Source organism: Pan paniscus, chromosome 19 (assembly GCF_029289425.2).
Source record: "Pan paniscus chromosome 19, NHGRI_mPanPan1-v2.0_pri, whole genome shotgun sequence".
Taxonomy (NCBI): Eukaryota; Metazoa; Chordata; class Mammalia; order Primates; family Hominidae; genus Pan; species Pan paniscus.
In genome coordinates this window covers 25,641,308-25,657,619 of record NC_073268.2, presented here as the reverse complement: position 1 = coordinate 25,657,619, position 16,312 = coordinate 25,641,308, and the positions used below count along the sequence as shown (strand labels likewise).

The window sequence follows — 16,312 nt, the reverse complement described above, 5'->3', positions numbered from 1 at the left end:
ACCAAACCCAGCTAATTTTTGCACCTTTTGTAGAGACGGGGTTTTGTCATGTTGCCTAGGCTGGTCTCAAACTCCTGGACTCAAGCAGTCTGCCTGCTTCAGCCTCCCAAAGTGCTGGGATTACAGGCATGAGCCACCGTGCCCAGCTTGACTGCAATTTTAAATACTAAACTTGTGAATCATTTACATTTTAAAAGTAGACAGTTTTTTTAAGTATGTAAGAAAGGGGTGGAGCTACAGTTAGTTCATCTGGAATTCTGCATAAGCTAGCTACCTCCTATCTTATCTATGCCAAGGCCCCTAGGAATGAGTATTGTTAAGCATGTCAAAAGTCATCTGTGTGTTTACTTTGTCACTAGGGTTGTGGTAGAAAAACAATACTGGTCTTGATGACTGAAGCTCTTAAAATAGCTCTTAAAAATTTTAATGAAATGAATTACTAAAACAGAAGAGTTGTGAGAAGGGATGTTTACCAAGCAAGTCTGCAAGTTCAAAGTCACCAGTTCAGGGCAGTGTGCACCTATGTACTTGAGAGCTTCATCTTCTAGCTAGAAAGATTAAAAATTAAGAAAAAAATGATTATTGACATTGTCTCAAAGGAAAGAGATTTAAGAATGTACACATTCATTCATACATTCTAATACAGCCAACCAAGTTTCGAAGGAACAATGAATCAGAAAATACGCTATGATCACATAACAGTATAATTCTTATTATGATTCTCAGTATTTTTAAAATCAGCTTTGACCACATTCAAATTCACATAATCATCAAATCAAGAACAAAGATGAAGTAAACACTGCCTAGTTTTTATGGGTTTTACTTCTGATAAATTAAATATACCTGACAGCATTTTACTGAGGGCCCATGAAACTAAAATAATTTTCAAACTTCTACACACCCCTTATAAAGTTTTTTATAAACAAACTTTGAGGAAATACAGCCAAGAAAGGAATCCAGTGTTCCTCTCCCACTGGAAGATAGGTGCCATGCTTACAGTGCTGAGAACTGATGGTAAGTAACTGATTATAATGATACATTCCAATCAGTATTTTTCAGGATTCCTTAAATAACCAGAAGCTCAAGCTGTTGTTTTAAGGCAGTCATACATCTGAAATTCTCTTTCAAACAATGGAACCCCTCTCATCGTGATAAAAGAATCAGGGCACTTTTAATGGAATCCAAGTTATGGTTTTAGTAACCATTAATAAAATAAAGTAGAGCCTAGCCTTAGTTTGTCAGCCACAATTTAAATCCACTCAATTTCTTTCCAGAGGCTAACTAATCAATTCTTTTTTTCACTATAAAACACTGAGATAGTAAAATTTTTAATGACAAAATATGTTGGATTTGTAATGTGACTGGCAGGAAATAAGCATCAATACTATAAAATGCAGGTTGCTGTACACTTGGCATATTTAAGAAACACTGGTGGTTAAAAAACAAGTGGAAATTGCTAAGACTGCCTTCTTTGCCTATCCAGTTCAAAGTATCAGGCAGTGACAACAAGCCAAGTTTTCTTTTCAGCACAAATTAAACTGCATGGAACTCTTCTTGACCATGGTGTATCTTTAATATAATCTTATATTTACACCTTGTCTCCCTCCTCCTCAAGTTTATTTTTGGTCAGATGTTAATTCTTCTCATTCTTTTATCCTAAGGAAAACACTTTAATTTTTGGTAAGCATTTGTCTTTTGTCAATAATACACACAACTAACCTTTCCCTCCAGACAAACATCTTGGGGCTGTCTATAAAGAGCTCATGATTCATTCACGATTCTTCCGAATTTCACAAGCCCTACATGGAGTATTACCTGCGTGCAGCCTTTTAAGAATAAGGCCTTGAGACCCCCACAGCCCCTCACTAGTGCTTGAATGCCATCCTTGGTTACTTGGTCACACCAGGAAATGTTCAACTGCTCCAACAGTGGACATCCCTCACTTAGGATAAAACAAAATAAGAGAAACATATCACTAAATCCAATTCCAAAAACACCAACGTCTCAATTTATTGGCTGTTTAGTAAAGGAATGGAAACATTCCCATTTTTTCCCACAAGAAAAAACATATTTACCTAATGTATATTTAGATTTATCAATGTGGTATTCACATGGGACTATACCATTAGCAGGAACATCTAAAATCCAGCTTAACCAACAAACACAAAGCATTATAATGTTTTTCAGATTTATATTCCTTTTGTACTTATCACATATCTCAAAGCTCTCTAGACAAAAAATGGAAATTAAGTGATTTATTCTAGTTTACAGAGTAATTAATAAAGAGCTCCGATTCAAAACCAGATTCTCCATCGAGCAATGCTATTACCGGTTGAGTATCCCTTATCTTAAATGCTTGGTACCAGCAGTGTTTCAGATTTCAGATTTTGCAATATTTGCATTATACTTACACAGCTGAGTATCCCATATCTGAAAATCTGAAGTGCCCCAGTGAGCAGTTCCTTTGAGTGTCACATTGATACTCAAAAAGTTTGGGATTTTGAAGCATTTCAGATTTTCTTCTCTTTCTTTTTTTTTTTGAGACAGGGTCTCGTTCTGTCACCCAGGCTGGAGTGCAGTGGCGCCATCAGGGCTCACTACAGCTGTGACCTCCATGGCTCAACTGATCCTCCCGCCTCAGTCCCTCAAGTAGCACCCAGCTGCATTTTGGATTTTTGAAATGGGGATATTCAACTCACAGTACCAAAGTAGTAATGAAGCCTTTTAAACTTTTATTTTAAAAAATTACAAAGGCCCTGTGTATTTCCTTATCTGAGATGTTTCTAGAGTACCGCTTTTGTAGGCTGAATTTAGGATATCTTATGTCCGATCTCTGCCTTCAAAATACTAGTTTCATTGTTGATTCCATCTACTCTTAATAGTTTAGCTTCATATTTGTATTATGGATGAATTCCAAGTTTTCTATAATATTCTTCAGAAAAACACTCCATAAATTGTTTGAAATATTCCTGCCTGCAGAAAAGATCCAGAAGATAAAGCCATGATATCCCGGTTCAAGTTCATTCTCCAATATTAATAGTTTAACTTCAGGCAAATGACTTTAGGAAGCCTGTCTGAACCTCTCTTAGTCTAAGATTAGCCCCATAGCTCTCTGTTTTCCCAAAACTGAGGTACTCATTCCTACCATAGCATTTATTCCACAATAACAGTTGACTGTGAGCAACTTAAGGGCAGCAATATCTTACTCGGTTACATCTCATGGTTGCATCACAGTACCTGGCAGTCAACAGCTTTCTAGATTTTCTTAGCTGTAAAATGCCCATCCACTCTACTTCACAAAGCTTTTAAATAAATAAGATCATTTATGTGAAAATATTTTATAAATGATAAAAGTTGTTATATTATCAAGTTTATTAGCCTACACAGCAAACCGTCTTAGGTACATGTGTTCAATATTCACAAAGAAGGTCTAAAAGGAGCCACATTTTAGATTATTTATACTCTACTTAACTAAATTTGTATTTCTTTTTTCTTGAGATGAGGTCTCGTTCTGTTGCCCAGCCTGGAGTGCAGTGGCACGATTACAGCTCACTGCAGCCTCAACCTGCTGGGCTCAAGTGATCCTCCTGCTTCAGTCCCCTGAGCAGCTGGGACTACAGGGGTATGCCACCACGCCTGGCGAATTTTCTTATTTTTTTTAGTAGAGACAGGGTTTCCCTATGTTGCGCAGGCTGGTCTAGAACTCCTGAGCTCAAGCGATCCTCTTACCATGGCCTCCCAAAGTGCTGGGATTACAGGTGTGAGCCATCACGCCTGGCCTCAGGGACCCTTTTTAAAGCACTTTATATTCATTAGGTTGAGCCACATGTAGCTGTCATTCTTATAACATGAAAACTGTCAAATACTAGCAAAACTTTATATGGTGTTGCCTAATACCTTGTTAAACCTTAATAAAATGTTATGAGGTGATAAGAAAAAGCTCAGAAAGGTTATGTTCGCTTAAAGTACCTGGTTAATAATCTGGCTCCAGATACCCGTTTTAAGCACTAAGCTATAACACGTGCCCTTTCTTTCTTTTTTTTGTTTTTTTGAGACAGAGTCTCACTCTGTCAGCACATTGGAGTGCAATGGTGTGCTCTTGGCTTACTGCAACCTCTGCCTCCCAAGTAGCTGGGACTACAGGCGCACGCCACCATGCCCAACTAATTTTTATATTTTTAGTAGAGACGGGGTTTCACCATGTTGGCCAGGATGGTCTTACCTCTTGACCTCGTGATCTGCCTGCCTCGGCCGCCCAAAATGCTGGGATTACAGGCGTGAGTCTTCATGCCTGGCTTTATTTTCTTTTTGAAAATAAGACTTCATAAAAATCTAATTGTTTATGTATAAACTGTACTACCCTGTTCAGAAATCCTAGTTACCTCTAGTCATTTCACTTTAGTATGTCCCATAATTGTAATTTGGGCAAGTGGTAAAACAAATTATCTATTCTGAACTATAGAATATATCCATAAAACAGAGTTGCCTTCAATTCCAACTTTATATCAATTATTTTTTAAAAATATGTATTTTTTTTTGATTACTTGACATGCTTATTATAAGAAATTTACCTCAGAGCTTTTAGAGACATGTTTGTTATTGATGTACAGGAAGCCAAGTCAAGGTGCCTGAGTTTGGAACAGAACTTGCTAAGGCTAGTACATGTACTGAAAAATGGAAAAAGGAGAAAATAATGAATAAACAAGACAAGTACACATCCTTGGTATATCAGACACTGTTCTTATTAAACACATGTGTATATATAAGAACTGTAAAATTTTCATACCCCTAAAAAAGCAGTTATATATCCTAGGACCCTTCACATTGAGGAAGAGACAGATACCATTCACAAAGAAAAAAGGCTGTGCTGCATATGAGAATTTGAATGAGGGGAAGATGGTGTTTGATTCACATTTTAAAATGTTAACAGCAATTGACAACATGATACTTAATGTGAGTTCGAAGAGATCTATATGCATTTTGCAAATCCAGAAACACCAGAAGCTAATGGCTATCTACCAGACGTAGTCAAACATGAAGAAGAAATGCTCTGCATGTTTTTTCACTTAAATCCCTACTCAAGATAACCTTTTGCATAACACTAATGTAGGAACTGGATTTTTGCAAGGTATACAAAGGATGGACTGGTCTGGTATTGGGCTGAAAAAAGTAAGTTATGTATTAAAGACTTTTTTCTGCTGGTCAAGTTCTCATTTTAATATTTAACAGATCATGGAAAACTTCAAATATAAACAAGAGTAAATAATACAGAGAACCCACATGTACCATCAGTAAACTTCAACATTTATCAATACTGTTTTTCTTTTTGAGACAATCTTGCTCTGTTGCCCAGGCTGGAGAGCAGTGTTGCAATCTAGGCCCACTGCAACCTCCATTTCCGGGTTCAAGCAATTCTCATGCCTCAGCCTCCTAAGTAGCTGGGACCACAGACACACACCACCACACCTAGCTAATTTTTCATATTGTTTGTAGAGACGGGGTTTTGCCATGTTAGCCAGGCTGGTCTCCAACTCCGGGCCTCAAGTGATCCGCCTGCCTCAGCCTCCCAAACTGCTGGGATTACAAGTGTGAGCCACTGTGCCTGGCCCAACATTTGTCAATATTCCACTATTAAATATTTTTATTTCTTGGGAGGCTGAGGTGGGTGGATCACCTGAGGTCAGGAGTTCTAGACCAGCCTGACCAACATCGTGAAACCCCGTCTCTACTAAAAATACAAAATTAGCTGAGCGTGGTGGCACATGCCTGTAATCCCAGCTACTTGGAAGGCTGAGGCAGAAGAATGGCTTGAGCCCAGGAGGCGGAGGTTGCAGCGAGCCAAGATTGCACCATTGCACGCACTCCAGCCTGGGCAACAAGAGTGAAACTCTGTCTCAAAAAAAAAATTTTTTTATGCCATCTCTTCTTCCCCCCTTTTTTATTCCAGGATTTTAAAGCCAATTCCACACATATCATTTTACCTGTAAATATTTCAGTATCTATTTCTTTTTTTTCTTTTTTTTTTTTTGAGACAGAGTCTTGTTCTTGTCGCTCAGGCTGGTGTGCAATGGCACGATCTTGGCTCAATGCAACCTCCGCCTCCTGGGTTCAAGCAATTCTCTTGCCTCAGCCACCCAAGTAGCTGGGATTACAGGCGCCTGCCACCATGCCCAGCTAATTTTTGTATTTTTAGTAGAGACGGGTTTTCGCCATGTTGGCCAGGCTGGTCTTGAACTCCTGACCTTGTGATCTGCCTGCCTCGGCCTCCCAAAGTGCTGAAATTACAGGCATGAGCCACCACACCCGGCCTTGGTATCTATTTCTAATAGGTAAATACTTTAATTTATTAATATCATCTGATACTGAAATGTGCTAACTTTTCTCCAATTATATCATAAATGTTTTTGACAAGTTGATTTGTTCAAATTAGGATCCAAACAAGAGTCACACATTCTCTTTGGCTGATATGTCTCCTAGGTCTTTGTGAGGGCCAATGTTTTCATTTCTTTTTTCTTTTTTTGTTACAGACAGGGTCTCACTCTGTCACCCTGGCTGGAATGCAGTGGCACTATCATAACTCAATGTAACCTCGAACTCCTGGGCTCAAGCGATCTCCCACTTCAGCCTCCTGAGTAGCAAGGACTACAGATACGTGCCATCACACCTAATTAAAAAAATTTTTTTGTAGAGACAGGGTCTAACTATGATGCCCAAGCTAGTCTCGAACTTTTGGCCTCAAGTTATCCTCTTGCCTTGGCCTTCCAGAGTGCTGGGATTACAAGCATGATCTACCACACCTGGCTTGTTTTCATTTCTTTTGGGTAGAGTCCTAGGAATGAAATTGCTAGATCCTATGGCAAGGTTATGTTTGACTTTGAAGAAAACTGCCAAAATGTTTCCCAAATTGGCCGTACCATTTTACATTCCCGCCAGAAATTCATGAGGGACCCAGTTTTTCCAAATCCTTGTCAACACTTGGCATTGTCTCTCTTTTTGAATACAGCTATCTTAGTGTGTATGGTGTGGAATTGCATTGTGGTTTTACTTTACAATTCTGTAATGAAAACTTTTTTTTTTTTTTTTTGAGATGGACTCTGTCACCCGGGCTGGAGTGCAGTGGCATGATCTCAGCTCACTGCAACCTCTGCCTCCCAGGTTCAAGTGATTCTTCTGCCTCAGCCTCCAGAGTAGCTGGGACTACAGGCGCACACCAACACACCCAGCTAATTTTTTTTGTAGTTTTAGTAGAGACGGGGTTTCACCAAGTTAGTCAGGCTGGTCTCAAACTCCTGACCTCAAACGATCCGCCCACCTTGGCCTCCCAAAGTGCTGGGATGGCACACATGGTGAGCCACCGCACCTGGTGTATATACCTTTTCTTATGCTTATTTGCCATTCCTATGTCTTCGGTGAAATGTCTATCCAAGACTTCAGCCCATTTTTTTCGTTTAATTGTCTTCTCATTATTAATTCTAAGAGTTTTCTATAGACTCTTGAGAGAAGCACTGTTATTAGATATATGACCTGCAAATACTTTCTCCCAGTCTGTGTCCTGTCTTTTCATTTTCTTTCTTTTCTATCTTTTAAATTAGAGTTGGAGTCTTGCCAGAAACACCAGTCAGGCTAGATTTGCTCTTCTGGGCTTAAGTGATCCTCCTGCCTCAGCCTCCCAAGTAGTTGAGACTACAGGTATAGGTCATGGTCCCTGGCCTTTTCCGATTATTATTTTTTTAATTTTTTCCCCCTCAGACAATCAGGTGAAGTGACCTTTTTTATTTTTTTAAGTTAATGGTATCTTTAGAAGCATTATTTTTTTTTCCTAAGACACAGTCTTGCTTTGTCACCCAGGCTGGAGTGCTGTGGCGCGATCTCGGATCACTGCAACCTCTGCCTCCCAGGTTCAAGCGATTCTCCTGCCTCAGCCTCCAGAGTAGCTGGGAGGCACGTGCCGCCACACTCGGCTAATTTTTTGTATTTTCAGTAGAGACAGGGTTTCACTGTGTTAGTCAGGATGGTTTCAAACTCTTGACCTTGTGATCTGCCCACCTCGGCCTCCCAAAGTGCTGGGATTACAGGCATGAGCCACCGTGCCTGGCAGAAGCATAAAGGTTTTTAATTTCAATGAGGTACAATTTATCATTTTTTTCTTTATAGCTTGTCTATGTGTGGGCTCCTTTCTAGGCACTTTATTTTAATCCACTGACTGATATGTTTACGCTTATACCACCAGCACATTGGCCTGATGACCGTTCCTGTAATAATAACCCTTCAAATCAGGTAGTATAAGTCCCCAAACTTCACTGTCCATCAAAATTGATTTCATTATTCTAGAACCTCTGCATTTGCACATGAATTTAGAATCAGCCTTTCAATTTCAACAAAAAAACCTATTGGGATTTTTTATTGGAACTGCACTGAATCTGTAGAACAATTTAAGGAAAACAAGTATCTTAACAATATTGAGTTTTTAGGCCAGTCTCAGTGGCTCAGGCCTGTAATCCCAACACTCTGGGAGGCTGAGGCAGGCAGGCTGCTTGAGCCCAGAGTTTGAGACCACCTTGGGCAACATGGTGAAATTATCTCTCTACCCAAAATAGAAAAATTAGCCGGGCATGGTGGCACACACCTGTAGTCCCAGCTACTTGGGAGGCTGAGGAGGGAGCCCAGGAGATGGAGGGTGCAGTGAGCTGTGGTTGTGCCACCACTGCATTCCAGCCTGGACGACAGAGAAAGACCCTATCTCAAGAAACAAACAACAAAAAAAACCCAAACTAAAACAATACTGAGTTTCTAAATCTATATGTATGAGGCCAGGAGTGGTGACTCACGCCTGTAATCCCAGCACTTTGGGAGGCCGAGGCAGGCAGATCAGTTGAGGCCAGTAGTTCAAGACCAGCCTGGCCAAAATGGTGAAACCCTGCCTCTACTAAAAATACAAACAAAAATTAGCCGGGTGTGGTGGCAAGTGCCTGTAATCCCAGCTACTCAGGAAGCTGAGGCACGAGAATTACTTGAACCTGGGAGGCAGAGGTTGCAGTTAGCTGAGACTGTGCCACTGCACTCCAGCCTGGGCAATAGTGCGAGACTCAGTCTCAAAAAAAAAAAAAAAAAAAAAAAAAAAAAAAATTCTATGTTTATTTCTCTATCATTTACTTAAGTCTTTTTAAAATTTTCTTTTCTCTAATTTTTGTTAGTGATCATTTTATAATTTTTAGTGTATATGATGACTTACACATTATTTTTAAGTTTATCCTTATATTTTTTATATTTTTGGGTATTACTATAAATGATGTATCTTAAACTTCATTTTCCAATTGCTGATTGCTAGTATACAGAAATAGAATTGAGTTTTTGCAAAGTAGTCATGTATCTCATTACTTTGCTAGAACTCAGTGGATCTAGTAGCTTTGATAGATTCCATGGACTTTGCTATGAATCCAATTATACCATTATGTGAATGCCTTTTATAATCCTTCCTCTATTGCATTAGGCACAACATCCAGTACATGTTGAACAGCTGTGGTAAGACCTGATATCCTTGCCTTGTTCCTGATGTTAGGGAATCTTTCATCTCAGGAAGTCTTTCACCATCAAATATGATGTTGTAAGAGATTTTTCACATATATACTTGATCAGGTTGAAGAAGTTACGTTATCTTATTTGTCCACAAACTTTTTTTTGAGACAGGGCTTCAGTCTTTCACCCAGGCTGAAGTGCAGTGGCATGATCACAGTTCACTATACCCTCAACCTCCTGGACCCAAGCGATCCTCCCACCTCAGCCTCCGAGTAGATAGGAACACAGGTGTGCGCCACCATGCCCAACTAACATTTTATTTTTTGTAGAGATGGGGTCCCACTACGTTGCCCAAGCTGGTCTCAAACTCCTGGGTGCAAGCAATCCTCCTGCTTTAGCTTCCCAAAGTGTTGGGATTACAGGCATGAGCCAATGCACTCAGCCTGTGCGTGTTCTTTCTTGACTAATCTAGGCAGAGGTTAATCAAGCTTATTCATTTTATTTTGAACAATCAACTTTTACTTCATAAGTCTTCTCCATTCTGTACTTTTTTTTTTTTTTTTAAGACAGAGTGTCGCTCTGTCGCCCAGGCTGGAGTGCAGTGGCGCGCTCTCGGCTCACTGCAAGCTCCGCCTCCCGGGTTCATGCCATTCTCCTGCCTCAGCCTCCAGAGTAGCTGGGACTACAGGAGCCTGCCACCACGCCCGGCTAATTTTTTGTATTTTTAGTAGAGACGGGGTTTCACCATGTTAGCCAGGATGGTCTCCATCTCCTGACCTCGTGTTCACCCGCCTCAGCCTCCCAAAGTGCTGGGATTACAGGCACTAGCCACCGCGCCTGGCCACCTATTTTTTATTTCATGGATTTCCAGTATTATTTCCTTCCTTCCTTTGGATTTAATTTACTTTTTTCTATTTTTTTCTTCCTTTTTGGTAGGTAGGGAGGGAGGGAGGAGAGAGGAGAGACTCTTTTCTAGCTCTCTAAGCAGATTAGATTCTTGATTTTAAAACTTTTTTTTTTTTTTTTTTTTTTTTAGATGGAGTCTCATTCTGTCACCCAGGGTGGAGTACAGTGGCACAATCTCAGCTCACTGCAACCTCTGCCTCCTGGGTTGAAGCGATTCTCCTGCCTCAGTCTCCCAAGTATCTGGGACCACAGACATGCATCACCACGCCAGGCTAATTTTTTGTATTTTTAGTAGAGACGGGGTTTTGTCATGTTGGCCAGGCTGTTCTCGAACTCTTGATCTCAAGTGATCCACCTGCGTCGGCCTCCCAAAGTACTGGGATTACAGGTGTGAGGCACTGTGCCCGGCCATACTTTTCTTTTCTAATATTAGCATTTGATGCTATACATTTTGCTCTAAGCAATACCTTAGGCGCATTCCACAAATTTAGAAAGTTATATTCTCATTATCACTCAATGAAGCATATTTTCTAAATTTCTTCGTAAGCAATTCTTTGAACTACGGGTTATTCCGAAGTATGTCATTTAATTTTCTAATCTTCCAAGTATCTGTTATTAATTTCTACTTTAATTTTGTTGAGGTCACAGAACATACCCAATATGATTTTAATCCTTCCAAATGTATTAAAATTTGTTTTATGGCTCATTATTTGGTTTGTCCTATTGAATATTCCAAATGTACTTGAAGAGAATGTTTATTCTGATGCTTTTTGGTGTAACAATCTATAAATGTTAATTATATCAAGTTCATTGACAGTGTTGCTGAAGTCCTTAATAGCTTTACTGCTTTTTGGCATACTTGTTTTATAAGCCAGGGGTACTATTTAATACCTTTTTTTCATCTAATTTTTTTCCTTAAATTTACGCCATCTGATATTACTGTCCACTCCAACTTTCCCAACTAGTATTTATAATAGTATGTATTTTCCCATTCTTTTAGTTTCATTTTTTTTAATTTTTGCACATATTTGTAATTGTTAAAATTTCTTATGTACTTATTTACTTACTTTTTGAAATGTGGTCTTGATAGGTTGCCCAGGCTTGAGTGCAGTGGCTATTAACAGGCATGATCACAGTGCACTGCAGTCTCTAACTCCTGGTCTCAAGTGATCCTCCTGCCTCAGCCTACCAAGTAGCTGGGATTACAGGAGCATACCACCACACCTGGCTTGTAACTGCTATTTTTAAACTCCTTATTGTTCAGTTCTATTTCAGTCACTTCTGGGTCTATTTCTTTTCTTTTCTTTTTTTTGAGAGAGTTTTTCGCTTGTTGCCCAGGCTGGAGTACAATGACACGATCTCGGCTCACTGCAACCTCTGCCTCTTCCGGGTCTCTATTTCTATTGACTGGCTTTTCTTTTGGTTTTGGGTCACATTTTCCCACTGCTTTGCATATGTCTTATAATTTTTTTTTTTTTTTTTTTTTTGAGACTGAGTCTTGCTCTGTAGCCCAGACTGGAGTGCAATGGCGTGATCTCAGCTCACTGTGCAACCTCCGCCTCCCAGGTTCAAGCAATTCTCCTGCCTCAGCCTCCTGAGTAGCTGCGATTACAGGCACCCACCATCATGCCCAGCTAATTTTTGTATTTTTAGTAGAGACGGGGTTTCACCATGCTGGCCAGGCTGGTCTCAAACTCCTGACCTCAGGTGATCCGCCCACCTTGGCCTCCCAAAGTGCTGGGATTACAGGCATGAGCCACTGCGCCTGGCCAGCATGTCTTACAATTTTTGATTGAGTGACAGATATTCTGTATGCCACATTGCTGGGTTTCTGGATTTTGATGTCTTCCTTTAAAGAGTGCTGAGCTGTGTTTTGGCAGGCAGTTAAGTTTGTTTTGGATCACTTTTTTTTTTTTTTTGAGACGGAGTCTTGCTCTGTCGCCCAGGCTGGAGTGCAGTGGCATGATCTCGGCTCACTGCAACCTCCGCATCCTGGGTTTGAGCAATTCTTCTGCCTCAGCCTTCCAAGTAGCTGAGATTATAGACTCATGCTACCACGGCCTGGCTAATTTTTGTATTTTTAGTAGAGATGGGGTTTCACCATGTTGGCCAGGCTGGTCTTGAACTCCTGACTTCAGGTGATCTGCCCACCTCAGCCTCCCAAAGTGCTGAAATTGCAGGCGTGAGCCACCATGCCCGGCCTGATTCTTAAAATAAAATAAATAAATAAATAAAATATTTAATAGAGCAGGTCTATTTTAGCCCTACCACCAAGGTGTAATCTTTCTGGAGTCTTTATTGAATGTCCCAGGTGTTCAATGAATTTTCTCCATTTTGGGTGGGTGGAACTTCATCCAGCCTTATTAAGCCCTGGAAATTCTTTGGCTTATAGTTTCCCAGTAATTGTTTTTTTCCTCACTAGATCTTCTTTGCCAAACTGTGTGGGGTCTCATCCTGTGCATGCAGAGTTTACTATTCAGCCAAATCTACATAAATTTCTGTAGCCTTTATTTATTTATTTTCTTTAGTAGCTTCCTCTTTATCAGCCACAAATTTCAGCTACTTTAGCCTCCTTGAATTCTGATCTCTTTCTTTTCAAATCAGCAAAAACTCTGTCCTCTGCTTGGGCTCCCCCTCCCTCTATGGCATTGTCTGAAAAATGCCTCAGTCACAAAGTGAGGATAATCATATGGCTCATTCATTTGCTTCTCAGTCTTGTGCCACATGTACAACATCCTAAACTGGTCTTCTAGGTTTTGTTTAGTTTTCTAGTTGTTTACAGCAGGAGGGCAGTTATTGTCACTGTGAGAAGGAGAAGTCTACTTGGATTTTTTTTAAGACATAGGGTCTCACTATGTTGGCCAGGCTAGACTCAAACTCCTGGTCTCAAGTAGTCCTCCTGCCTCAGTCTCCCAATGTGCTGAGATTACAGGTGTGAACCACCACACCTGGCTGCTTCTTTATTATTTTTTTGAGACAGGGTCTTGCTTTGTTGCCCAGGCTGGAGCGCAGTGACACATAGCTCACTACAACCTCTGGCTCCCAAGCTCCCAAGCCCAAGCAATCCTCCCACCTCAGCCTCCCAAGTAGCTCAGACTACAGGCATATGCCACCATGCCTGGCTAATTTTTTGTGTTTTTTTGTAGAGGTGGGGTTTCTCATGTTGCCGAGGTTGGGCTAAAGCAATCCACCCACCTCAGCCTCTCAAAGTGCTGGGATTACAGCAGTGAGCCACAGTCCCCTGCTGCTTCTTTGATTTAAAAAATTTGTATATTTCAAGGCTAATACTGTGTTTAAAATAGTGTATTTTTAAATTCACTAAAATGTGGAAATTTGAATATTGACAACTGGTTATTTGATGATTTTAAGATATTGTTTTTAGAGGAGTGATAAAAGTTAATGCACTTATGGCCAGACACGGTGGCTCACGCCTGTAATCCCAGCACTTTGGGAGGCCGAGGTGGGCAGATCACCTGAGGTCAGGAGATCCTGACCAGCCTGGCCAACATGGTGAAACCCTGTCTCTACTAAAAATACAAAAATTAGTTGGACATGGTTGCATGTGCCTGTAATCCCAGGTACTCAGGAAGCTGGGCTGAGATTGTGCCACTGCACTCCAACCTGGGCAACAGGGCAAGACATCGTCTCAAAACAAAAAAAGTTAATGCACTCATATGAGAGACTTTAAAGAGTACATACTGAAATACGGATTAAATAATATGATGTCTAGGACTTTTTTTCAAAATAAGATAAAACGAGAGGGGATAAGTGGGTGGGGTTATTGATGAAACAAGACTGGCTGTAAACTGGTAACAGTTAAAGCTGGGTGATGGGCTCATTACACTTTTTTGTCTACTTCTGTATAGGTTTCAAATTTTCATATTTAAAAAAAGTCAGCAGAAGTAATTTCTCTCTGTGTGACTATAACTCCAACTTGGGTTCAAGGGGTTTTTTCTTTGAACCAGAGTCTTGCTCTTTCGTCTAGGCTGGAATACAGTAGTGTGATCTCAGCTCACTGCAACCTCCACCTCCTGGGTTCAAGCGATTCTCATGCCTCAGCCTCCCAAGTAGCTGGGATGTGCCACCATGCCTGGCTAATTTTTGCACTTTTAGTAGAGATGGGGTTTCACCATGTTGGCCAGGCTGGCTTGAACCCCTGACCTCAAGTTATCCACCCACCTCAGCCTCCCAAGGTGCTAGGATTATAGACCTGAGTCACCGCACTGGGCTGGTTCATGTGTTTTTAATTTATAGGGATTGCTTTCATTTCTTTTTGACTTAATTTTTGTTTGAATTATGTAAAATATTTACATGGCTATTAAACGATAAAACATAATTCAGAGTTCTCCCTTTTATCTCTTTCCCTTGTGTTTTCTCACTTCCCCATATAAGTAACTATTTTTACTTATTTTATTTTTGATTGGCATTTCCATTCTTTTTGAAAATATGCAAATATGGATATATATATATATATATATATATATATGTATGTATTAAGTCTTCTGGCCCTATAAAAGGTGTATTATACAAACTCCTCCGCAGTTTGCTTTTCTTCATTTAACAACATGTCCTGAAGATCATCCAGAGTATTATATATAGATTTTCCTCATTACTTTTATTCAACCTGTTCTCTACTAATAGACATTGGGGAGTTTCCTATCTTTTGCTATTACAAGTAATGTAGTAGCCTTGCATATACATATTATGTTTTCACCAATGCATCTTGAGGATAAGATAGATTCTGACAAAAAAGTGTTAATTACATGTCACTTTTCTAGATACCAAGTGGTCAAATTCTTATTCTTTATAACACTAAGTACTCAAAGGAAACAAAAATTAAAAGATAATTTATCTAAAGTAAATGTAGTTCTACTGGTATAAAGTAATGGTGGGGGAAGAGGTTAGTATATTTCATCTCTCACAGTAAACGTTTCCAAATCAATCTATAGGAATACTTATTAGCAGAGGCCAGGTGCGGTGGCTCACGCCTGTAATCCCAGCACTTTGGGAGGCCGAAGTGGGCGGATCACGAGGTCAGGAGATCGAGACCATCCTGGCTAATAAGGTGAAACCCCGTCTCTACTAAAAATACAAAAAATAAGCCGGGCGTGGTGGCACGTGCCTGTAGTCCCAGCTACTCGGGAGGCTGAGGCAGGAGAATTGCTTCAAGCCAGGAGGCAGAGGTTACAGTGAACCAAGGTTGCGCCACTGCAGTCCAGCCTGGGCAACAGAGCGAGACTCTGTCTCAAAAAAAAAAAAAAAAAAAAAAAGAAATACTTATTAGTAGAGTTAATGAATAACTACCCTCTAGGTCTAATTTCTGTGACTGTAAGCCTCTTGAGGATGAAGAATTAAGCTTAATTTCCTTCAGATCATGACCAACACAGACACAGCACATTTAGTGAATCATTTTCATTTAATAACTGTTCTCAGGACTGATTATCATAAGCTGTTTAGTCCTCTGTTTAAGATTTTAATCTTTTCACTGAATTATGTTTACTGTGGCTTTTAACTGGTAGCTACTAGTATCTAGAAATATAAATAATCCCAGTAATATGTATTATTAGTATCCCTACTGTATGTACACTGACAATTATTAAAAGTTTCACCTTAAATTGTATCAAAGATAGAATTCCAAAACAAGTTTCTTATTCCATTTCTACTTTGATGTTGCTTTCTCTTCTAAAAATATCTTTCCTCTACAAAACCAAGATAAAATTTGCTAAATAGAGTTAATGGCCTGAATTTAAGGTTGTATCAGCCAGACATAAGGGGCTATGACTTATCCTCCAAAAACATAAAATACTTACGCGTCTGTTGTCTTTGTACACCCATTTAGATTCAGTACTTCAATGTTCCTGCAGTTTTGTGCAAAGGTTCTTTGTAGGAA

The 16,312-nt window shown here is 39.9% G+C and overlaps 1 protein-coding gene across 7 annotated transcripts in view; it reads right to left on the bottom strand.

Moving 5' to 3' along the window:
* FBXL20 (F-box and leucine rich repeat protein 20) overlaps positions 1-16,312 on the bottom strand; it is a 126,799-nt gene that overhangs the window by 20,235 nt on the left and 90,252 nt on the right. For 5 of the 7 annotated variants that reach the window (XM_034941967.3, XM_024926240.4, XM_024926241.4 and 2 more), the window contains 4 exons: positions 16,233-16,301; positions 4,572-4,667; positions 1,816-1,942; positions 474-548 (listed from right to left, as the gene is read on the bottom strand). In XM_034941967.3, coding sequence (XP_034797858.1) covers positions 474-548; positions 1,816-1,942; positions 4,572-4,667; positions 16,233-16,301 — 367 coding nt within the window. The remainder of the gene's footprint in view (positions 1-473; positions 549-1,815; positions 1,943-4,571; positions 4,668-16,232; positions 16,302-16,312) is intronic. The other 2 variants (XM_034941968.3, XM_034941969.3) reach the window with 1 other exon arrangement.